Below are 24562 nucleotides of genomic sequence, written 5' to 3'. Positions count from 1 at the left end.
AAGGAGGGGTCTGATTCGAAGTCTTACCAGGTGTAGTTCTGGTTCCTACGAAGATGGGTGCTGGGCCTCGCACCCAGGAAAAGGATTCGAATGGATCCCAAGGGTGTTCTTATCCTGTCCAAGTCGCAGAACTAGTTGCTATGAAAGTCACCCAGATAAAGCTCAGTGTCTGGGCTCAGGGAGCTGGGAGCCGGGAGTGGGGGGCGGAGCCCAGGGCGGGATCAGAGAAGTCTGGTGGTGACACTCAGCCTCACTGCAGCTTTCTTACTTCACCACCGCAGGCAGGTTTCTCACCTTCCCCCAGTCGTGTTTGCTCACCTGGAAAATGGGGATGATAACGCTTGCTTTGTGGGAGGATTAGGGGAGACATATGGCTAGAGATCGCAGGCAGGGGCTTGTGATCATCAGGGGAAATGCAAAGTAACCACAAGTAGATCCGCAGCACAGAATCAGGAGCACTGTCGGGGAAGGATGAGGTGTTTTGGAGGTTTCCAGGAGAAGGGTCCCATTTTCAGCTGAGATAATCAGGGGAACCTTCTCCGGAGGAAGGATATGGCACTTCCTCCAGTCTTGGGGGGAAGGGCAGGGATTGTGTGGTGGTTTCACCACCTGGTCGTGACCAAGCGGCAACTACCTTTCCCAAGATCCAGCTCTGTGCATAGGGCGGAGTTAGGGTGGGCCACAGGGCCTTTGCACAGGTTTTGAAGGTGCAGGTAAAGCTGCAGCCATTATCCTTCAGCCCTTGGGAGGTCAGTGCACGGAGTCCAGGCACGATCATTGCTTGTACACATTGTCCTCATCTGTTGACTCAGCTGTGGTGGCTTCCATGGAACGGATGGGGGAGGGCGTGACTCCATGACCAAGAAGGCCAGCTTCCCCTGAAGGGCACCCTGCCACCTGCTCCTGAAGTTCAAGGTGCGGATTGGGACACAGCCTATGCTATGTGTGCCCTGCCACCTGGCAAAACACTGGTAGCAGGTTTCAGTTCTCTGCCAGCCTGCAGGATATTCAAACAAGCCAGCCACATCCTCCTGATCCTGCAAAGCCTCCTCCCAAAGCCCTGGCTGTGCACCCTGAGTGTGGCCCTCGTGTGGCCCTGCACAGAGTGTGGTGTGAGGGTATGTGACCAACAAGCTGCTGTGGGCCACATCTGTCCAGTGTCAGGTGCTGTGTGTTTGACCATCCCCTAACCACACGGCCTTAGTCCCTCCCTCACCAGTGGGGCCATGCTCAAAACAGATCCTCATGGGTGCCCATCTGTGCTCATGGATTATGGTTCCCGCTTGCGGCTTCCCTTGTCCTTGTTGTCTCCCATCAGGTACCCATCCTTCCTGCCTCCACTGTCTTCTTTGTGGACCGTAAGCACCAGCATCAGACACAAACCCCAGAGCTTTGCAGGGACCAGTTTCCAGAACCGCACGAGTCAGTGCATGGGTCCTGTAACTGACTTTCTCCCTGGAGGCCCCTTTCTGCACGTAGTGGAAACAAAATCTCCCTAATTCACAGTAAACACAGTGAATGTTCAGGTTCCTCTCCTGCTCCGCTGCTTTTCCGGGGGTGGGGGAAGATTCATTCTAGGGACTAAGATGATGGCATCGCTGGGCACTGCAGACACTGGCCTCTGCAACATGTATGTTCCATGGGTGCTGCTTGGTTCTGGCCGCCCCCCACCCCTCCCCTCAAGACTGTGACCCCTCCTCTGACACTGCCTGCTACTGAATTTGATTCTGCTCCAGTCTATCAGGGGTGGGGGCTCTGTGAGCCTACTTGTGCCCTTGGCCTCAGCATTCCATGCAGATGTGCACAAGGGCCCCCACGTCTCCTCAACTCCCTGGTCCCCATCATATCAGAGGCTTCCTTGCCTCATCCCCTTGGGGACAGTCCTGAGGTGGGTTCATGGCTCCTTCCCAGAGACCTTGTACATATCTAATTATTTGCACTTCACTGGCTCTCTTCTGGTTTAAAGAGAGTGTTTTTCCCTCTTAGGAGAAGAAAGTATTTTTTAAATTGTTTCATTTTTTTCCTTGGGCATAGCTTGGAAAAACCCTCAGATATTAAGAACTTGACATCTTTCTTTTTTCTTTCCAGCTGATCTGATGACTTTGCTTTGGAGCAATGGCAGCCTCTGGTCCCGACTGGAGAAGGCCATGGGGCCAGTGGGGGATGGGGGCCTGTGGGGGATGGGGCCCGTGGGGGATGGGGCCAGTGGGAGATGGGGGCACCCAGCCCTTCAAAATCCCAGATGGAGGACAAGAGAGGTCCAGAGCCTAAGTGTTCCCCCAAATTCATATGTTGATCCCTAACTCCCACCATAATGATATTTGGAGATGGGGTTTTTGGGAGGTAATTAGGTTTAGAGGAAGTCATGAATGTGGATTCCATGGTGGGATTAGCACCATTATAAGAAGAGAAACCAGAGGTCCCCTAGCTCCTCGCCTACGTGCACTCACTGAGGAAGGGCCATGCGAGGACACAGCCAGAAGGCAGCCAGACTCAAGCCAGGAAGAGAGGCCTCATCAGGAATCCAGTCTGTGGGCACCTTGGTCTGGGACTTCCAGCCTCCAGGACTGTGAGAAACAATGTCTAAGCTACCTGTGGCATTTTATGGCAACCCAAACAGACCAAGACACCGGTGGGGGCCGTGGGTGGGAGAGGATTCATAGGGAGAGTCCATGGACAGGTGCCCCTCTCTGGGCAGTCAGGAAGTCTGGCCATTGGGAAGGCCATTGGATGCCATGCTCAAAGGCTATTTAGTGACCTTCATGAGAGCATTTTTGGGAGAATTCCGGAAAGAAAACAAGATTGTAAAGGGTAAGGAAGTGAGCAAGGATTGGGAATGTGGGAATGTTGAGTGTCAGCCACTTCTATGAGATCCTAGTAAATAAAAGTGGAGACAGATGACAGAAGCTTTAGGGCCTGCAGGGGACATTCAGGTCCCAGCAGGAAGACAGAAGCCTGTGTTTAGGACAAGGGACACTTGGGTATTTTGGTATACAGAGGAGAAAGAGACAAATAGAGGGAGAGATCTGTACACTTGGAAAGGAGAAAACTATTTTGGAATATTGGCTACAGTTTTTGCTAACTTGGTGATCTTGGACAAGATACTAAATATCTCTGAGCTTCACTTTCCTCATTGTGTAACTTCTAGGAATGGCAAGTTATGTCACAGGCTTGCTTTGAAAAGTTTTACCATTAGTTTAAAATGACTTTGCATAATACACAGGTACTTTTTATATGTAGGCATACATAAATGGTGCTTACCGGTTGTCAGACCCTACTCTCCACATTTAATGTATATGAACTCACTGGGTTGTATGTACTAAATGTCTTTCAGCTTCATTGTCAAAGCAACACTGTGAGGTAATTACTTTTATTATCTCCATATGATGAATGAGGCACAGAGAGGTTAATGGCTCACCCAAGAACACAGAGCTAATGGTTGGCAGAGACACTGGCTCCTTAATCTATGCTCCTAATCATCATGCAACATTATCTCATGCCAAATGAGTTTTCTGAGTAAAAATTGATTGCATGGCTGATTGGTAGGCTGAACAGAGAAAGAAAAAGAATGATTACTGGAAAACAATAGCAAAGAAAGAACAAAAGGATGGGATCAATAGCTCAAGTGGAAAGGCTGACCTTTGAAGAATGAAGGGCAAGAAAAAAAAGACAAAGCCACAAGGAGATAGTAACATTGTTTGAGCACCTGTATCCAGCCGTTCCTGAAGCTGGTCAGATCTATCTCCCAACAAAATCTTGTTCTTGCTTAAATCAGGATAGGTTGCATGTTCACTTATTTGCACCTGAGGGATGATAACGGGTATGTTTGTGGAATTTGGAGTCTGGAGGTGGAGAAGAGAGGTGGGGTGGGCTGTATTTGCATGGTAGCAACCCATCCCTGTCTAGCTGTCTCCACTGGTCTCCTAGGCTGTCATAACAAGTTATGCCAACTGGGTGGCTTACATCAACAGAAATTGATCTTCTCAAAGCTCTGGAGGCCAGAAGTCTGAAATCAAGGTGTTGGTAAGGCCATGTTCCCTGTGAAGGCTCTGGTGGAGAATCTACTGTTTGTTTTTGATGATGTTGGTGATACCTTTGGTGTTCTTTGGTTTATGGATGCATCATCCCAATCTCTGTCTCCAGCAACACGTGGTTGTTTCCCTGTGTAACAATGTCTAAGAACAGCAGTCACGTTGGAGTAGGGCCCATCCTAATGGATTAGACTTCTTAATTGGAGTCTATTTTGAAATAAAGTCACATTTAGGTATCAGAGTTAGGACTTCAACATATTTTGGGGGAGGACATGCTCTGCCCACTGTCCCCTTACACATGGCCATGCATGGCATATGATTATCTTGATATTGTCTCCTCTTTTCCTTCTATCTTTCCACAAGCATTCAGGCAAACTCTGTCTCTCAGATCTCAAGGGAAAAGATGATAATGTCTAGAACAAAGGCCAAATTCTTGACTTGGAGTTCCAAAACTGGCTCTTGAAAGTCACTGTAAAAGATAACACTCTAAAAACCAAGGGATTTTTGATTTGTGAGAGCTGGGTTGTGTTGAAAGACAAAAGGATTTGTGAGTTTTGTTAAGGAAGCTTGGAGGGTGGACTACAGAGAGTATAAAATAAGCTGGATTTCTGGAGAAGACACAGAATACAATGCAAAGGCAGCTTTTCAACTACTTGCAAAGGGAAATAAGGATTGAACAAGCAAGGGGCTCAGGAGGCAATAAGGTTACAACAGATCTGTTCGTAGGTGTCTGAGAACATCTCCGTCCACATTCTGACTCTTCCCAGAGGCAATTTTAAATTCTAACGAGGCAAGAATTGTGCACACAGGTTTGAGGAGCCCAATAAGCATAGTCTGGAAACACTGCAAGCCTCCTAGGATGACCTGAGAAGACCCTTATGCAGATGACCTAAGGTTGAGGGAGGCATTTAACCAGACAGATCCCAAGGCAATCTCAAGGTCCCACACATTCCAGGGAGGAGCAGGCCCCCAGCTGGACCAGAGCGCCTGTTAAGTCAGAACAGGGCAAACACAGTGGCCGTGGCAGGGACCACGGGGCTCAGCACTGTCTGCATAGAATACTGAAGGCCCTGAGTGGCAGCTTCACCGAGACTCAGGTTGCAGCAGAGGTGGAGGCCAACCCTCACCCCAGCCAGCCTGTCTTGAACTGGGTGTGTGTGTTCCTCAGGACACAACTGCTCCCAGAACTTAGGTCGCCACGAAGACACAAAGAAGGGGCAGGAAGGAATCCTTCATTTGGATAAGTACTTACCCTCAATAGGCCGAGTCACAAATTGAAAGTGGTCAATTTCCTTGGATTGAGTTTTAATTTTTAATCACCAATTCAAGTGGAGGCTTCATGCAGTTCTGGAGAACCAGGATGGTTACACCTGTAGACGTCTGGCTTCTTAGTGTGTGTAAAGTTACTTACGCTGCGTAAGTTAGTGGCTGAGGACAACGCACGGTCACGGCCTCACAGTTTCTTGAATGAGGCTTTGGGGCATGAAGCATCTAGGTTCTCTGCTTTGGGGTCTCACCAAGCTGCAGTGAAGGGGTTGAGAGGGCCACGGGGACTGAAGTCTCTTGAGAACGCTCTTCGGGAGAAGAAAGTATTTCCAAGCTTGCTCGGGTTATTGGTGGAACACATTTCCTCGTAAGTGCAAGACTGAGGGCTGGCTGTTGGCCAGAGGCTGCCCCCCTTGCGGGGGGTCCCCACAGTCTTCTGCTATGCTATCTTGCCCAGGGACAGTTCACAGCATGACTCCTCTTGAAGGCCAGGAGGAATGTGAAAGCAAGGTGGCTAGCCAGGTGAAGTCTTATGTGATGTAGTCACAGGAGTGACAGTCACCTTTGCCACATTCTGTGGAAAGAACGTCACAGGGGATGCCCACACTCAGAGGGAGGGGATTGCACAAAGGCATAAATAGAAGGCAGGGGTCATGGGGGATCACCTAAGGGTCTCTCTGCTATCGTATGTAAATCTTCCAACTTGCTGTATCCGCTTTGTTGGCTGTATATAGCTTTCATTCCAGCATATGAGTTCAACGGTTCTCAGTGAAGTCTTGCCAATTTCATGAAGTTCTATTAAACTTCATAACTTAAGGTTATAGTAGTTAGAGAACCTCTCTGTGGAGCTTTACATAGAAGCTGTGTAAATGCTGTCCCACTGTTGAAGGATGGGAAAACTCGGGTGAACAGGACTCTAGAGGTTGTGCAGGAAGGAACGGCTTCCAGGTGGGTGTGAGCTGTTGCCATTTCAGACATCACCAGGGTCCAAATGGATGCTTTTCTGAGGTTATTCAAGTGTTACTCAATGTAATTCGGCTATTAAAAAAAGCTGAAACATTTGAGAAACAAGAACTTGCTTTTATTACTTTTATTATGTCTAATAAATAAGAAATACATGAGGACATGTAGCTACATGACATTAATGACTATTTAAAAAATTTAAACATGCTTCTTGTAGAGTGATGGAACTTTGTTTTGAAGTTGAATCCATACATGCTGTCATTTATAGATATTTGGTAGACACCCTTTAAGAAGTGGCTTTAATTAGCCCCTCTTTGTCTCCCTCCCCTTCCTTTTGGCAGTCTCTCCTTTCTTCTTTAATATATGTTAATATAATAGCTTTACGAAACAAACTGGCTCAAACAACAGAAGACATGATATAAAATTGAAAAGTCACTGCATAATTAAACATGTAAACATGATTAGACACAATTACATGTGCGCTCTTGGGCTAGGAATTGATTTCAGAACCATGGACATTCACCTAATCAAAAGCTCCTGGCAGAAGTGTTTGCCTTATGCTGATCTAAACAACTATAACAAAGTGACCCTTCTCAGCCTAAATGTTGAAACAGTGTTTGGAAGTGAGAGGGATGCTTGTTGGGACATTCTCCGTTGACAGGTATGACTCAGCACGCATGGTCTTAAATGGGTCAGAGGAATAGCTAACCACAATTGTTAACACTTATTAGTAACTTATACATACCAGACACTGTTCCAAGCTTTTTAGATGCATGAAGTTGTTTCATACTCATAACATCCCTGAAAGAAGTTAGGGTTATTTCCCATGCTTTACATATAATGAAATTGAGACACGGAAAGTAACTGCCCAGAGATTACAAGCTTATCCATGGTAGAGCCCAGAATCGAATCCAGTAGTCTGACTATAGATCTTATACTCGATTTTTAAAATATAATTTATCGTCAAATTGGTTTCCATACAACACCCAGTGCTCATCCCAACAGGTGCCCTCCCCCTCAATGCCCATCACCCTCTTTCCCCTCTCTACCACCCCCCATCAACCCTCAGTTTGTTCTCAGTTTTTAAGAGTCTTTTATGGTTCGGCTCCCTCCCTGTCTAACCTTTTTTTTTCCTTCCCCTACCCCATGGACTTCTGTTAAGTTTCTCAAGATCCACATAGGAGTGAAAACATATGGTATCTGTCTTTCTCTGTATGACTCATTTCACTTAGCATAACACTCTCCCGTTCCATCCACATTGCTGCAAAAGGCCAGATTTCATTCTTTCTCATTGTCATGTAGTATTCCATTGTGTATATAAACTACAATTTCTTTATCCATTCATCAGTTGATGGATATTTAGGCTCTTTCCATACTTTGGCTATTGTTGAAAGTGCTGCTGTAAACATTGGGGTACAAGTGCCCCTATGCATCAGCCTTCCTGTATCCCTTGGGTACATTCCTAGCAGTGCTATTGCTGGGTCATCGGGTAGATCTAATTTTAATTTTCTGAGGAACCTCCACACTGTTTTCCAGAGCGGCTGCACCAGTTTGCATTCCCACCAACAGTGCAAGAGGGTTCCCGTTTGTCCACATCCTCTCCAGCATCTATAGTCTCCTGATTTGTTCATTTTGGCCACTCTGGCATGAGGTGGTATCTCAGTGTGGTTTTGATTTGTCTTAATCACTACGTTTTAACTTTCCAGCAGTGTTAGTGCATATACACAGGTCAGCACAAAAGTCTTTGAAATGACCTAAAGAAAAGTAAGACCTCTTTGAGCTGTTCATTAAGTCTCAATATTAATTTCTTGATGAAAAATCCTGGTGTGGTATGTGTTCAGGGTTCAGTGGTTTCCATCTGTATAATGGGGCAGGTTCTAATGAAACCCGTTCTCCTGTATTTATTATTTTTGGTCCAAAGATTAGGTCATATTTGTGTGAAATGGTGGGTTTTTTTGGCCCTCTTTTAAAATATTGTGCTCAACTCAACAACCTCTTGCCCCATGTGTTAGCAACACTGGGTCCATCTTAGCAGGGAGGTGGGAGGATGCATCAGCCACAATGTGGGGCATCACAGAATAAGCCTTAAAAGAAAACCAGACTCAGATTTCTGGAAACGGTGTTAAAGGTTCCACATGTATTGCAAGACCTATAAATATCTCATCTTCTATCTTTGAAAACCTTTACTGGTAGTCCAAATGTTAATCCTCATTCGGTTATAAGCCTGGAAAGGATTTTGTCATCAAAGTTAAAAGATAAAAGTTAAAATTGGGTGCCTCCTAGCTGAGTCCAACCCTGCTGAAGACACCAATGACTTCTCCTCCTTGACTTCAAAGCCCAACCGATTTACCTATTCCCCCAGCCTGTCAATACAGCTGAAAATATCCTTTGCAGAGTCCCTGCTTTAACAGCGTCCTGCTAGTTCTTCATCTGTGAGAAGGCCTGGGTGGGAAAACTCTTTCTTTTTTAAAAATTTTATTTGTTGGGGGGCAAGGGCAGAGGGGAGAGGGAGAGGGAGAGGGAGAGGGAGAGGGAGAGGGAGAGAGAGAGAGAGAGAGAGAGAGAGAGAATCTTAAGTAGGCTCCACACTCAGCGTGGAGCCCAAGCCCATGACTGTGAGATCATGACCTGAGCTGAAGTTGGACACTTAACCTACTGAGCCACCCAGCTGCCCCCAAGAGGTATTAACACTTGTAATGCTATCTATTCATTTATTCATTTATTGCTCAATATTTATTGAGCATATAATATATACTAGACACTAGAACAGGTACAAGGGTAGGATGAAGTGGGACCTTACATGAGGTAAGCCTCCCTAGAAATAGAACTTGAGATGTGAGTTTATGTTCAAATGATCTGTTAAAATGCTACCAAAAGAAAGCAGAAAAGGAGTGGGGAGGAAAGTTGGAAAAGAGAAGAAGCAAGGGTGTGATATTGGGCAAAGTCCCAGCTTTAGGCTGGTCTGCATGGAGTTCTGGAGGATGAATTGCAGTTTGGATTTTGCTTCATGTTGAGGCAAGGGAGCTGGGTTTCCTTATTCCTGTCTCGTCAGTTACTGGTTAAGCTCTCTCCCGGGATGCCAATTCCTAGACAAATTGGCTCTCTGTTCTTGTAGGAAAGACAACCCCAGGAGCTCAAGAGCTGTGCAATGAAGGAGGTGGTGCCTCTAGGAAAGAGGTCCACAGAAGCTGGAGTGTGGGCACCTGGAAAGATTAAGACGATATTTGAGGGGTCTGGGTGGGGAACCAACAGGTCCGTTCAGTCCATCCCATGTTCTGCCTAGATCTACTTTCTTCTCACATTATATTCCGTCCAACATGTCATGGCTACTTCCAGATTGTGGTTGGATTCAATTTCTGTGGAAAACCCTACAAGAGGAGAGTTCATTATCTGCTGTTCATTATCTCTTTCATCTGTCATCCATTCTAGATAAACTTCACCATCAGGGATCACTTCTACTGTCCCGGGTAGTTTGCTTAGAGAAGTTGCCAAGACCCTCATCCCAGAGAGGAAGGACCCCCTGGGTGGCTGTATCTATTTAAGACTATGGTTGCTGTAACTGCTCATGCATGGTTAAAAGTGGGCATGGGAGCACCAGGAGATACCCCAGTGAGTCAACTGCTTGGTGAACATTGGTGAGTGTCTGCACTCATGACATGGAAATCCTACTTCCTCATGATGATCCAGATCAAATACTCCTTCCAGGATGGTAACACCTTTATTTGCCTGCTGATGCGCTGTTAAACAGAACCCAAAATGACTAGGCAGTAGCTGTAGCTTTAAGTTTAATGTGAGTTTTACCGTGTCTCCTGCTGGAAATAGCTCTGCTCTGGTAAGTGGGTCCCTACACCCATGGAACCTAAAGTTGTGGGGAGTAAATCATACATTTCCTTGTGAGTTATTGAGAGTCATGATCAGTAAGGTTACTCCTGCTTCCCAACTTTGGTCTCTGGATCCATGTATTCTACCACTGGGGACTTAGCACCATATGATGGATGTTGGTTTACGATATGTGCTGCATCCCATATCATAGCACCCCAACCTCATGGAGCGTTGTGTCCATTGTAGCATCTTGGCTACATCTTCAAGATACTATTATCATACTCTATTGTTACTTATAGATATAGTAGGACAGTAGACCCATCATCATGTGCCCAATGTCACACTTTCTTTTCCATAAGTGGTCTCTTTGTTCCACACATTTTGTTATGCAGGACTCCATATTGGTACATTTAACACTCCATGAGATCTCTGATGTTGTGTCCAACCTTGGCACTGGGGCAGGAAAGGAAAAATGATGTACATGAATCTTGATCATGATTGCTGCCCTTTGAAAACCAGAGAAGAGTAAGGAAGATGTGAAGTTGAGTATAACTTCAGGCAAAATCCTGGGCTCCGACTTGTGTCTCAGGAAGACTGAAGAATAAGGTACAGATCATCAGGTTGGTTTCCCTGCTCATAAGCAAAGGAGCTTCGATTCCACACTCCTGTGCCAGTCATTGGATAAGGCCCTTCATCCAGGGGACATCTTAGGCACTTGTCACTCTCTTCACCTGTGTGTAAAATGACTCCAGCAGCCGAAGGGAGTTCTTCCCAAAAGAGTTACATGTATAGGCACTTGAAGCCAGAGGATTGGCACAGAGGATTTGGTAAAAGGGAAGTGAAGAGTTCTAGATGAAGTGAAGCTAGGGAGAGAGACAAATCCTAAGCAAACCATTATAATTCAGAGTGGTAAGTGTCATAGCAGAGGCAAAGATAGGTGATTCCAGGGTCACTGAACCTAAGTTTTTTTCTTGAGTTTAACAGTGTGATGAGGGATAAAGGACAATTATGCCCCAGGAAGTGACCTCTCAGCTGAGCTCAGAAAGATGGGCAAAGATTAGTCAGACAAGTAGGATAGGGGATATGACGTTCCAGATAGACAAATAGGCATGTGCAAAGTCACAGGGTGATAGAGTTAGTACAAGTGTTGAAAAAACACTGATAGAAACATTGAATGTGTGTAGAGTGGTGGTGGTGGGGGGGACAAAGGGGTATTGATAGAGATGAATTAGTCTAGTCTAGAAAGACTAAACTTGACAAGAACCAGATCATGAATGACCTTATATGGTCTACTGAAGAGCTTGGATATTTTACTTAAGGCAATGGAAAAATCATGGAAAAGTATTAAGCAATAAATTGCTCAATGAGAATTCATGTTAGGAAGACTAGTTTGGCACTGGTATAGAGAATGAGACTGGAAAGGGTATAATATTGGAGATACCAAGACCTATTCCAGGAAGTCATTTCTATAGTCTATGTGAAGAAAGACCTGAGCAAGAGCAGTTGTGGAGAGATTAAGAAGCACAGGGAAAAGTGTAAAAGAATAAGAGACATGATTAGTGACTGCAGAGGTGAAGAAGAGTCCTGGATGGGATGGTAAAGCCATCATTGGGGTGGGGACTCAGGAGGAGGGGAGCCAGGAGCAATGAGATCATATATAGTCATAAGTGTTAATGTAGGGTGAGGTTGAGCTTTGCATGGGACATCCAAGTGGAGGTGTCCAGGAGAGTGTTGGATGTGGATTGATAGCTTAGGGCAGAAGTTCAGGTTGGAGATATAAAGATTCACCAGAATGTCGGTAATAATTGAAGCTATCATTGCAGATGGGCTACTAAAATTGTCCGGGATGAGAAATAAATGTATAGGAGTGAGGGTGGACATCTGGGAAAATGCACATTTGAAAGGACTTATGGAGAATGAGAAGCTTATCAATGAAATTGAGAAGAATTATCCCAAAGAGTAGAAGAACCAGGAACCAGGAAGAAGACAACTTCTCCAGTGCTGCAGAAGAGGTTGACTGAAAGAAGGGTCATGGGATCAAGCCACAGGGAATTCTTTTTTTTTTTTTTTTTTTTAAATTTTTTTTCAACGTTTTTTATTTATTTTTGGGACAGAGAGAGACAGAGCATGAACGGGGGAGGGGCAGAGAGAGAGGGAGACACAGAATCGGAAACAGGCTCCAGGCTCCGAGCCATCAGCCCAGAGCCTGACGCGGGGCTCGAACTCATGGACCGCGAGATCGTGACCTGGCTGAAGTCGGACGCTTAACCGACTGCGCCACCCAGGTGCCCCAAGCCACAGGGAATTCTTATACATCCTCAAGGAGGTCACCTTCAGGAGAGAGAGTAGATGGGAGGAAAACAGGTGGTATGGGCGTGTGACCATGGTGTACAATTTTTCAAGATGCTTCATTGTGAAAGAGAGTGGGGACAGGACAGTGCCTGCAGTGGTTGGTGGGTGGAAGGAGAGATTTATTTTTTCTTGATGTGAAAGACTTGAATATCATACAAATGTGAGAGGAGACATGAGTGAGTGGGGGAGGGAGGCCTTATAAAGGTGGGAGGGGTGGAGATCCAGCCTACAGATGGACAGATGAGATGTAGGTAGGAGGGGGACACTTTGACTACTGTCCTGGGAGGATAAGAGTAAGGAAGGGTGTAGGCTCTAAAAAGTTTGGGGGTGTGTGCAGAAAAAGGAAGGCTTTTTCTTGGTTGTCTGTTTGCTGGGAGTGAGGGCAGGGGAGAGCATTGGGCTTTAGAGAGGGTCCTGAAGGGTTAGACCAACCCAGTGGACCTAGGATGGCATGAAAAGTGCTGGCTTCCCAGGAGCCTCAGCTACAGAAGGCTGGTTTACATTTCCAAGACTGAGAAGTGTGATATCTTGGCAAATGTGAGTCACTGGGGCTGCTCCCAACAGTGGCAACAACAATGAAAGTCAATTTTCTGCTGACTCTCACACAAGGGTTATCAGCACAAACTTAGAAATCTGTTAACTCTGATGTTAGGATACAGACTACCTAAAAAAAGTTTTTATTTTGGAGGACTCGGGAGAAGGTCAGTCTCTTCAACACCAATATGTGAGATTTTATGCAACATGCAGAGAAATCTCTACTACATAAAACTTTTACAAGTGAAAGTTTCAGTGAAACAGGCATGTTCTCTTGCCTCGTGCCTAGCAGTCCAAATCACATTTCTTTATTTTCCCTTTCCCCCAGAATAAAGAATACACACACAGTAATTAGCTGAATTTAGGAGTTTATTAAAAAGGTTAAAATTTAGGAGTTTATTAAAAAGGGCCAATGTATATTTAGAGCGTCCTTTCACATTCTACGAAACAGCTGCACACCTACTTCATAGGCATCATTTGAAAACATTTACCAGGTTTGGCTGATGCCTGAGCTGGATGTAGGAGTAAAAAAAAAAAAAAAAGAAAAAAGAAAAAAGAATGCAATACAACTCTCACCTCTCACACACACTTCTAAGGAGCTCGGATATTTACCCAATGAGATTGACACCAAGGAGGATCATCCCCTTGTTGAACTGGAAGGGCCTTGGAGAGCTGATCCAATCAGGTCTGTTTGCAGATGTCCAAACCAGATGGCCAAATACGAGATCTCACGGTAAGTTCCTGGACTTGGTGCTAGAGCTGAGCCTCTCTGCACAGTGTTCTTGCTATTTATACCATGTGCCTTGTCAGCCCCAAATCCTCCTGTTACCCGACATCATTAAACACACAACATGTTTCATATTCGGCAGAATGGGCACATAGGGAGGCAAACAGACAAAGACATCTTGATAACAGTCTTTGACAAGAATGGACATTGGAGAGTTTCCAGTTAGCTCCCTAGCCATTAGAACGTCCCCTTGCTGCCTGCTCTGACAGCCTTTGTTGGATGCTTGGTTTGATACAAAAGACTCTTAACTACTAATGAAAACATCAGCTCCTTGATGTTGAAGGTTAACTCTTGCCACATGATTGGGCTGAGTGTCTTCCACCAAGATCCACTAAGCTAAAGATAATGAAAGAAATGGCGGTTTCAATGGAACAGGGATGTTCTCTTGCCATGGGGCCAAGTGGTCAGAAAAACAGGTAGTGTTGGGCTAACAGTACATCTTTACCTGGCTGGTGCTTTGCTCTGCATGTGCAGAGTGCACGTCTTCGGACTGACATCAGGTTCCCTTCCTGGTCAATGGCAGAGCAACCTCCTACCTTGGATGGGAAAATAGACATTGGAGGGTTGCTGATGTGGTGTCTAGGATGTGTCCTACTTGTGTGTCATTGAGTATGGGCACAGTGGTTGATGGAACATTGTGCTCTTACTCAGGTCAAGGTCTTTTTTTCACATTACCTGGGGTTGAGTGCTGGGTCAGCATGCTGGCACCGTTAACTACTCCATCTTAGAAGTTGAATCTTTGTAAGACACTTAACATTTTAGATCTAGAAACAGAAAGAATCTTTTTAATAGTTTGTTAAATACTTTTCCATGCAGTGTCAAGAAGAGGTCCCCTCTCTTTTTTTTGAGGCATTCAGCCCTTAGGGGAACCTCAGAGAATGAGAGACTGAAGCAAACACGAATTAACTCTTTGCAAACAGAACTTTGTGCCCACACACAGCATTGTTGGAAATGGCTGCCTTCCCTCCGATTGCGATGCCCAGGTGGTCATGGTAACGCCCTTGGTGGTGGTTTGGCCTTGGGCCCTGCTGTCTCAAGGACACTTCTGAGCACCTTCCCGTCAATACACACATGAATGTAAATCCCAGTTGTTTTTCTCTCCACGGAAGGGTTATTTCTTTGAGGCAGAACACAACCCCCTGTGGGGAGGCACGATGCCAGTGATAATAAACACTGCCTTTTCTTCTTACAGTTGGCTTGAAGTTTCTGGAACACAAAGAACTTTCCAGCTTTGCCAAGCTTGTCTTGGGAGATGAAACAGGCACTCCTTGCCATGTGCTCAAAGTTACTTTTCCCCAGCCTTTTCCCTTTCTTTCTGAAGGTGAGAGATTGCGAAAAGCAAAACAATTATAACAACAACATTCTCATCAAATTGTAAAAAGTTTGTGAGTCAGTGGATCACACCCAGAAGCCTAACCTGCAAGGGTCCTGCTAGGGAGTTGAGGAGGGGGCTGGTGTTGCCCACATCTGGTTTGCTATTGTCAGGACGTGTAGAGAGTCTCAGATTTGTATCACACTTAAAAGCTAATAGCTTGGTCTGCCACAGTTCCATGGCAGAGGACTCCAGTCTCCTAAGTCAGAGACTCTGTGTGGTATTACTCACAGCACAGAGAAGGTCATGACTGCCACGACCCCATCAGTTCTCTTGTGCCCTCAAGGCCCATGGGGTGATACAGTGGAGCCAGGTAGACTGTGCACACAGTAGGTTTGGGTCACAGTCGAGGAACCATGAAGTTAAGAAGCACCAAACATTTCTTTTCCATTTCAACAAATAATCATAGGATGCCTACAATGGACCAGGTGCTGATCTAGGAATGAAGAACACACTGAGAAAACGGAGCTCTGTCCTTGTGCAGCCGACCTTGTAGGAATAGACAACCATCATAAATAACTAAATTATATGGTAAGTCAGATGAGAAGGGTATGAACCGAGAGCCATGGACAATGTGGCAGCAGGAATGTTGGGAGCGGGCTGAGACGATGAGAAATTGGGGGTGAAGACGGTAGAACACCAGGGGACCTGACTGAGGCCACGCAGACAGGCAGGGAAGCTTGAGGGTGTGAATGCCTGTGTCTAATGCCTAGGAAACTCCAAACTTAAAAAAAAAAAGGGTTGCTGGCAAGCCTGTTAAATTTTGCCTCAGAGAAAGACATTGTTTTTATTATCTTGGTCAGCAAACAGAACTGCCTCTTGCCCAGAAGGGAGACATATCTCTATCTTCCAAAGCTATTTGTTATGCAGACATCCTTGAAAATATAGTACAGAACAGAATCCATTAATGTCTCCTCTCAGCAGATATGTGCAAATGCAAGGGACTCATGGCAGATTGTCTCTCAACCATTAATTCCCACTCTCATGCTTGCTGATACTCGAGTGACCCAGCCAACACTGAGGTCCATCCCATCTTTGGTCCCAGCGTGGAGGGAAGAGGGGCTCAGCCAGGATCCCATCCTTAGTTACCACCTAACTCTGTCCTAGCCGTGGCTTGGTAGGCTCAGAAATTCCTTAGGCTACTCAAGAGCTCTACCATCACAAATCTTCTCAAATAAACAACATATAAGAGCAAACAGACACAGTTCTACATAAGCCTGAAGACTCCTTGACTTATGCCCTTGTTAGGATTGCAACAGTTTGGTTTCTAAGAACTGAAGAAAACTTTTCTTTCGCTCCAGCTTTATTCCTCTGACTCTGTTGTTTGACAGGTCACTTTGAGCCAATGAGTGAAAAAGTAACATGGGGCTCAGGACCCTTGGATATTAAATTATTGATACTTAATCTTCCCAAGTGATCTTCAGAGAGCTGATGATGCCCTCTGGGTCACATTGTTTAGGTAATAGAGGAACACTTTTGAACACGGACATACCACCAGCTCCCATTGAACCTTCAAGAGTAGGTGATTATAATCAACTAGTTCTTGGATTAGCAATCCTAGTCCACGGAGGCTGTCCACCTTTGCTAGAAATAGATTTACAGAGTTCACAGCTTTTCTGGAAGGCCTCAGTCATTTCCTTAAAAGTCACATGAAGCTTTTGGCCTATGGAGATCAAAGTCCCAGATCAGAAGGGCCTTAACGGACTGTGATTTCCTGCTTATTTTATGAGCAATTTAAGCAACAGTGTGTTTTCGGTGTCTTAAAGTATTATCATGGTTCTCTGTAGCATGGGCACAAACATGGTGGGATGGGAGGTTATCCATCCTGACCTATGATAAGCTTTGTATCATTTTACCCCTTCATCTTTCTTCACCTCCACTTCTACACCTTCTCCTCCTTGTGGAAGGTCATGGCAGATGTGGATGTAAGAAAGTGGGCAGGCAGACATGCGAACCGAATGCAAGCACTAGGGTTCGTGTAGATATATGTGTACTAATGCTGTGTGGTTTATTGGCTATGTATTAAGCAAAGGCCTTGTTCACTTTAGGAAGGTGGGCCTTTTTTAGACTGTCAGCTGAATGGATGCCTCAGAAGAAACCCAGCCCATTGACCCAATGGCTATTGTCCAGTGACCCTCTAGATATTGGCAAAGGATAAAGAACTTACCTGCGTCCCATTGATCTAAGATAAAGCACTCTGGTTTCAGACTTAGCCTAACAAGATGACCTCTCAAAGACATTATAAATCAGGTTAGAGACAGGCAGAGGTCCAGAGGAAAATTAATTTATTGTCACCCTGGACAATGGCTGTTTTACTACACAGTGCCCCTTTTACGTCTATAGATCTGGATCTCTTTGTGGCTATTAATTCCAGGCCCCTTCCTGAGAGAGAGAGAGAAGTGGACTTTTTGATACAATGCTTGTGTGTTGAATTCATTTTAACGAACGTCATCAAGGCAGGATTATGAAAGTAATCCATTAGAGAGGCAGTCATGATGCAGAATTTTTATTTTTGCACAGCTTGAGAGAAAATGAAAAAAATGGTAAACTTCTAAGTTTGGGGACTATAGAAGTTTTAAACTGATGAAAGATAGTTTTAATTTTTTCCCAGAAAGCAGCATTTAATTTCCTTTGCATACAAAAGCAGTCTGTGAGGGTCTGTAAGGGTGCAGACAATAAACTGTCAACAGGGATCAAATTCTGAAACTGTGGCAAGAATAAAGAAAGCACACTTCACAAGCACGGAGTCATCTAATGTTTGTTCCGGCAGATGAATTGTGGACCTGGTCTGCAGGCTAGGTAGGTCAATGTGCCTACCTGGAAAATAAATGGAAGGAAGCAGTGATGGAAAAGAGGGAGGAAAGGAAGGAAGGAGGAGGGGAGAACAGGAAAGACATTTCTGAACATGTCAGATGGTAATAATTGGCACCAGTCTGTGCTGGTGGCTTAAATAGGAGCCTGTAGAGACTACTAAGAGAGAGAAAGGTACTTGTGTAGTGTGTTACCTGGGCAACTGAGCTGCCATGGGCATTTGATCAAGTTTTCTGATCAATGCCAGACCCCTGTTGTGAAGACCTAAGAGAGTCTGGGATGGGGTGTGGGTGTGGGTGCCATGGGCAGATGATGTGCACTTTCTAAAGCACACCGTGTGCCATGGGATGAAGAATGAAGTTCAGACTACTTAAGAGTACGTTTTCTGGTAGGATGAGCCCCGTGGTAAATAATTTAAACTTGGAGGGAAAAAAAATTAAAAGTTAAATTTCAGAGGAACTTCACTTACTATTGGCTGGTTTCCTCCGGGTACAGAGGAGTGAATCAGAGGCAACATATTCTAAGATGGTCTATTGCAAATTTAGATACCAGTCATGGTGGTGACAGAACAGGTCCCAGAGGGCAGGGTGCATAGAATTCCCTGGTCCTCTCTTCATTTCTCCAGCAAGCTGGTGCTAACTGTGGGACTCTAGAGGAGGAGTCTGCAAACGTTTCTCTCCTGGGCCAGCTGGTAATATTTTCCTACCACCTCTGTTGTAACCACTCAACTCTGCCATCGTGGCACAAAACAGCCATAGACAAAATGCAAATGGTGCACATGGCAGTGTTCCAATGACATGTTATTTACAAAAGCAGCAGCGGGCTGGATTTGGCACGTGGACCACGGTTTGCTGACCCCTGGCGTAGCTAGAGGGCGAAGTGCTGTGGAAAGGCAAGGAAGGAATGGAACATCTAGGAAGCTTAGAACACCTGGCCAGCCCCCGGTTATGGTCAGGACCAGCTGTGTCTTCTGTGCTCTTCTCAGCCATTCCTGAGGAGCTTGGAGTGCTGTTATCTTCGCTGGTTTATCAAATTGGGCTCCGTCTGGGTCAGTCCTGGTGTTTGCAAACACGAGAGTCAAGAGGAAGGAGGACCCAGCGATCAGTAGGAGACAAGAGAGGTAGACACCGAAATAAAGGCAGACAACCTTTCCTTTTTTATTTCGCTTAGACAAAATGCAAAGAGTGTCTCATTAAATTAAAAAATAAACAGAAAGAAAAAAAGAAAATCAAATTGATTCCCCCCTAACCCCTTCACTGACGGCACTCATCCTAATTAACAACAGAAGGAGGTCAAATTGAGGACCCAGTTTCTAATGGGAAAGAAAGGTGTGCAAACATGACCGAAGTCTCCCCCCCTGCCCCCAAATCAAGGTTCCTTTTAAATTCACAAAGAGGGTAAATTTTTTTTCCTGTTTTCGTTCTTAAATCTTGTGTGATAGAACTTCCAGTCAGAAGGTTTAATTAGTCCCCCATGCACTTTGTAGAAAATCAGTAAAAATGCAATAGCCCGTGAAGATCATAAAACTGGACTTCTTTCCCAAAAAATCAGATGCCCAGGCAGATGGAGCTCACACTCAGACAGAAAAAAAGCAGGAGAGTCTTTGCACTGTCTGTGGTTTCAGTATTTTCTCTTTTTTTTTTTAATATATTTTGGCAATTTTCTTTAATTATAAATATTGGAATTCCGTAAAAAAAAGGTAGCTTTGATTGAATTTTTTAAATTGTATTTACAACTGCTGTCCAGTCATGCTATTTGTTATACCAGGGTGTAGGATTTTGCGTAGGGATTGTTTCCTTTCAAATGGCCCCGAGAGTCAAGCAGGGATTCTTGGGAGCTGCTCATCTTAGCTGCCTGTCCCAGCTCTGCTCCCTCTCGCTGAGGTAATGTGGCCACAGCCCCTTGTTGCCACTGCTGTCCCTCTCTCGTGGAGGACGTGGAGGAGGACGCCTCCATGGGGATCGGTTCAAGGACCGTGGGTCGCTTCAGGGTCCGACTTTTCTGAGGTTCCAAGCACGCTTGCCCTAAACTCAGGTCCCTGCTGGTGCTGGCACCGCTTCGGTTTAACAAAAAGTCCATTCTAAGGTATGGAGGCAAATGTATGAGGTCACCTGGAAGGAAACACAGAGTGGTTAGTTGGCTTCCTCATCTGCTAAGCAGGTGCCTAGTGTCGTTCAGCGTTTAGAGCCGGAGATGTCACTGGACCTCGCCACTGCTTTGCAGGACCCCTTGTCAGAGCTCACTACAAAAGCAGGTGGAATTGTCCTGACACCCGTCCCACCAGGCATCCCACTGGCTTTTCTAGGGCACCTTGGCTTAGGCTCTTAAGTGTCATGCTTCAGCAGGAGAAAGAGAGGTAACGAGATCCTTCAAAATCCCACCATGGAAAGAAAAACATACGTCAAAGGCGACAGCGCGCCCCAGGTACAAAGTGTGATACACTGGACCCCGTGGGTGGTGACTGGAAGCACTGGGGGGAGCACAGGGCTTGAGGAGGGAGGCAGCGATGCCAAGGAAAAGGTAATGCTCATTGGTTAGCCCAGGGCTTCGGGTCTTTCTTTCTCCAGGACGCACACAGACAAGGAGTGTTTGTGCAGCAACCAGCTGGGATGAATGCGGGGGGCTCTTCCCGGCCATCTGGGGGCCGAGGGGCTCACTGTTTTGGCTCACTTGTAACCTCTCCATGGCACACTGGGTGGGTGGGCAGTTCTGGTTTGAAAGCGGGCTGGGGTGTGCTGTCCTCGAGCCAGGATGCCAGACGGGAGGATGTTCAGGTGCGGGAGGCATGGTGATGGTCTGAGCTCAGAGGATGTCCATGGAATATAAGAGGGCATAGAACAGTGAGCTAGAAAAGGGCCCAAGGATCCTGGCTTCTGAATGGAGGGTGGCCTCATGGTGAAAGGGAAGGACGGTGTGGGTGGGTGTTTACACATCCCATTTCCTAAAAGCAGTGACCCATCTTTATTCTTGAGAGTTGAATAAGCCCATTATATTCATTTGCTCGTTTATTTATTTACATGACTATTATTCTTCTGTCATTTTGTTCTCAGACTTAAGAAAACGTGGCATTCCTTTACCCCCAGGGTGATTTGAAAATGTAGGTCAAGAATGCCTCGTGCTGTTTCTGAGATCCAACTGAATCTTGAACCCGTGGCATATTTGCAAAGTGTTGCGACAGATTCGGGAATGGCTCTCTATCCCGCTAAGTCCCCACTGAATGAACAGGACTTATTAAGCCCTTTGCAAAGCAGTAGTTTCTTGGTCCCAGCTGGATTGCAGGGTGCTCAGGTCCTAGATGAGGTAGAACAAATGTGTTTGAAATCAAAAGACAAAGCCATGATAGCTGCTTTCTGCCTGCAAGGGCTCACGTTCGATTTCGTGATCAGAGGGTTGGGGTAGCTGAGAAAGGTGGGGGAGAATTGCAAATCCTTAGTAACGGAAAGGGCCCAGCCCCCACATCTTTGTGTACGAAGGCTGCCTGCGCTTTCCTACTGAAGGTCTGACAACTGTCTGTGACTATCCAGTGTCTCTGAGCGATCCACTTTTCAGCAAAGCTTTATTAAGTTGTACGATGCTCTAATTAGCCCTTTTGACAGTGTGAATACTGCAAATGAGCTTTCTTAATAATTCACGCCCTTATGAGGAAGAAAGCACCCAAGTAATCGGTGAGCTGTGTTTATTAAAGGCACTTTATGTCCATTAAAATCCCACCCCACGTGCCAATCCAAGTACCCCTAGGGAGACTGAGTTCTCGCACCCTTCCGTCTTCTATGTTCTTCAGATGCCTGCAGATCCGAGAGAACTCATGCACTCATCACTCCAGCGAGAGACAAGGGGACTGGAAAACCTGAATATGGGTTGACGATGCTGACAATCTGGATAGGGGCACACCCGCTTTTCTTAGCGTCCTGCCCTCCGCCTGCTTGTTTCCCTGAGCGATTTAGGAGCAGAGGTCTGGAAGACGTTGCCTGCATTTAATCTGGGCTCAGTCTCCTCACTCATAAAATGGGGGTACTCGCAGAATCCACCACACGGAGTGGTGGTGGGGATTTCATTAGATAATGCACGTGAAACGGCTTTACTATCAGACATCTCCCTTCTTAGAAGGTCTGAAGTTAATGGCCTGGAGACCTGCCAGGGGAATGAGCTGGGAACTCTTCTTTCTACCTTGGCTTCTGTCTTCAGTGGGTTGGTTAGTGCCCACCCCCTACTCCCCGAGATATGTCCATGTCCCAGCCCTCAGAATCTGTGAGCGTGACTTTGCTTGGAGAAAGTCTTCGTTTATGTAATTAAGTTAAGGATCTGGAGATGAAGTCATCAGGACTTGGGGTGGGTGCCAAGTTTGGGGACAGGTGTCCTTCTAGGGAAAGGCAGAGGGAGACTGGAGACAAGAGAAGAGGGAGGAGCCATGTGAAGAGGGGAGGAGGGGTGGAGAGGTGCTGCCCCAAGCCAGGGAGCACCTGCAGCCCCCAGCAGCTGGAGGCAGCAAGGAAGCGGTTCTCCCCTGGAGTTCCTGGAGGGAGCACATGCCTGCTGACAACGATTTTGGAATTCTGCCTTCCCAGAACTGTGACAGCACAAATCTGTGTTGTTCTGAGCCGCCCAGTCCGTGGTACTTTGCTATGGCGGCCACAGGACACTCACACAGATGTCCTTAAATCTTGTCTGGGATGGGCTGGATCTCCTTCAGCGGGGAGCAGAGCCTCTTTGAAGGCATCTGTCTCCACAGCGAGCAGGTCTTTGAGCCCCTCACACTCCAGCCTCCCCAGCTGACCCACCCCCAGCCGCTGAATCTTCTCTAATGTTCTGTGGAGCAATACGCCCTGACGAGAACCCACCAGAACCCTCTGGAGTCATCCCACACGTGTGAGAAGACCAGTGATCCCGGAGAAGCTCAAGTCTACAGTCACCTCCGTCAGGCACGCGTGGCCCTTGGCATCCTTATGCGTGTCAACCCACTGTGGAGCCGAAGTGTGGCTTTAGCGCTGTTTCCAGTAAAACCAGTTTCAGTGGGGTTTGCCTCTATTTTCAGGAGGATTCAATCACTTGTTACTTAAACTCCTCCTCTTTGCTTTACTCCGCCTTACCCCTCCTCTTTCCCTCTTTCTCCTTCTCGTTTTGTTTCCCTCATGTGGACCCTCTTCTCCAAGAAGTAAAGAGCAGAGGGAAGGGGTGAAATAGTGCGGGTAGGAGGGGGCAGGGGTGGCAGCGACACGCAATGCAGTGACCAGCGCACAGACGGCAAGGAAAGTGGGGTGCGTGGGCACGCGTGTGTGTTATATGTGTGGATGTGTGTGTGTGCTTGTGTGTAACTGTGTGTGCATGTTTGTGTGTATGCGTGTGTGTGCGTGTATCTATGTGGGTGCATGGGTCTGTGTGTGCGGGTGGGTGCATATGTGTTTGTGTGTATATGTGTGTGTGTATGTGTGTGCATGTGAGTGTAAGTGTGCATGTGTTTATGTGCATGTGTGTGCATGTGTGTATGCATGTGTTCATGTGATTATGTGTGTGTGCTCGTGTATGTGTGTATGCATGTGTGAGTGTGTGTGTGTGTGTGTGTGTGTGTGTGTGTGTGTGTGTGTGTATGACACACAGAGGGGAGGAAGCCCTGGGGAGAAGCTGCCACCGAAGGAGAAGTGGAAATGCACAGGAGAAGGGACAGGTAGAAGGACCCAGGCTCACATACTGGTGGCTGGAAGGGAAAGGATATGGGGGCCCCGAAGCCGCCTTCCACGTCTTCCTTCTGCCCTACTTCCATAATGGCCTGCATTTCTAGCACTTTCCTAGTTAGTTAGATCCTGTTAGCTACTTTCCCAAACCCAGCATGAATGCAAACACGGTGATGGGGGAAGAGTCCCAAGTGGAACTTTGGGGCACACTCTGCCCACTGATTTTTGTGGGTTTTAATTCATGCATTTGTGTGTTGTAAGCAGTCTCCCCACTGTGCCCTGCTCCTCAGGCCCGGCCCTTGTGTGGGAGACGTGGGGTGAGGGTGGGGGTGGAGGGGTCCGGACACCTGGGAAAAGGTGCTCTGACGGGCTGAGCTTAGGGGCTCAGGTGCCGGACCGGACCGCAGTCAGAGGGGTTGACACGGGTGGTCAGGGTGGGGTGAGTGGGGGGAACGGGGCTGAGAGAGCGGAGAGAGAGAGAGATGGAGAGATCAGAGAGCGATCAGAGAGAGACAGAGACAAAGATGGAGAGAACAGAGGTGGAATGAGCGATGGAAACACACACACACACACACACACACACACACACACACACACACACACACAGAGGGAAGCAGAGGGAAGAAACACGAGACAGAGAACTTGGGCAGGGGATGAAAATGGGAGACAGAGAGCCATAGCAGATGGGATGCAGCAGAGGAGTGGAGGAGGACACGGCCACATGGGCCCCCAGCGTGCAGATCACAGGTGAGGGTGTGGCCCTGTCCCCTCTCCTGGCCATACCCACCTACCTCCGGGCCTCTGCATGCTTCCCCAGCCTGCAAACTCCAGATCACAGGCTGTCCCTCCTGTGCCCCTGAGACATCCACCTCCAGGGACTAGGGGGGAGGGGGTGGCGCAGCCCTTGTTCAATGTTATGCCTTATTGTTGACATAACGGTCCATTCCTCATTTTC

The 24562-nt window shown here is 46.6% G+C and overlaps 1 protein-coding gene across 1 annotated transcript in view; it reads right to left on the bottom strand.

Annotated features, from left to right (window-relative positions):
- Positions 1–18436: 18436 nt before the first annotated feature.
- Positions 18437–24562, bottom strand: part of DSCAM (DS cell adhesion molecule) — a 754840-nt gene continuing 748714 nt past the window's right edge. The window contains exon 34 of the mRNA XM_042902977.1: positions 18437–20049. Coding sequence (XP_042758911.1) covers positions 19697–20049 — 353 coding nt within the window. The 3' untranslated portion in view covers positions 18437–19696. The remainder of the gene's footprint in view (positions 20050–24562) is intronic.

This window comes from Panthera leo, chromosome C2, assembly GCF_018350215.1.
Source record: "Panthera leo isolate Ple1 chromosome C2, P.leo_Ple1_pat1.1, whole genome shotgun sequence".
Lineage (NCBI taxonomy): Eukaryota > Metazoa > Chordata > Mammalia > Carnivora > Felidae > Panthera > Panthera leo.
This window is presented reverse-complemented; position numbering and strand designations above follow the sequence as displayed.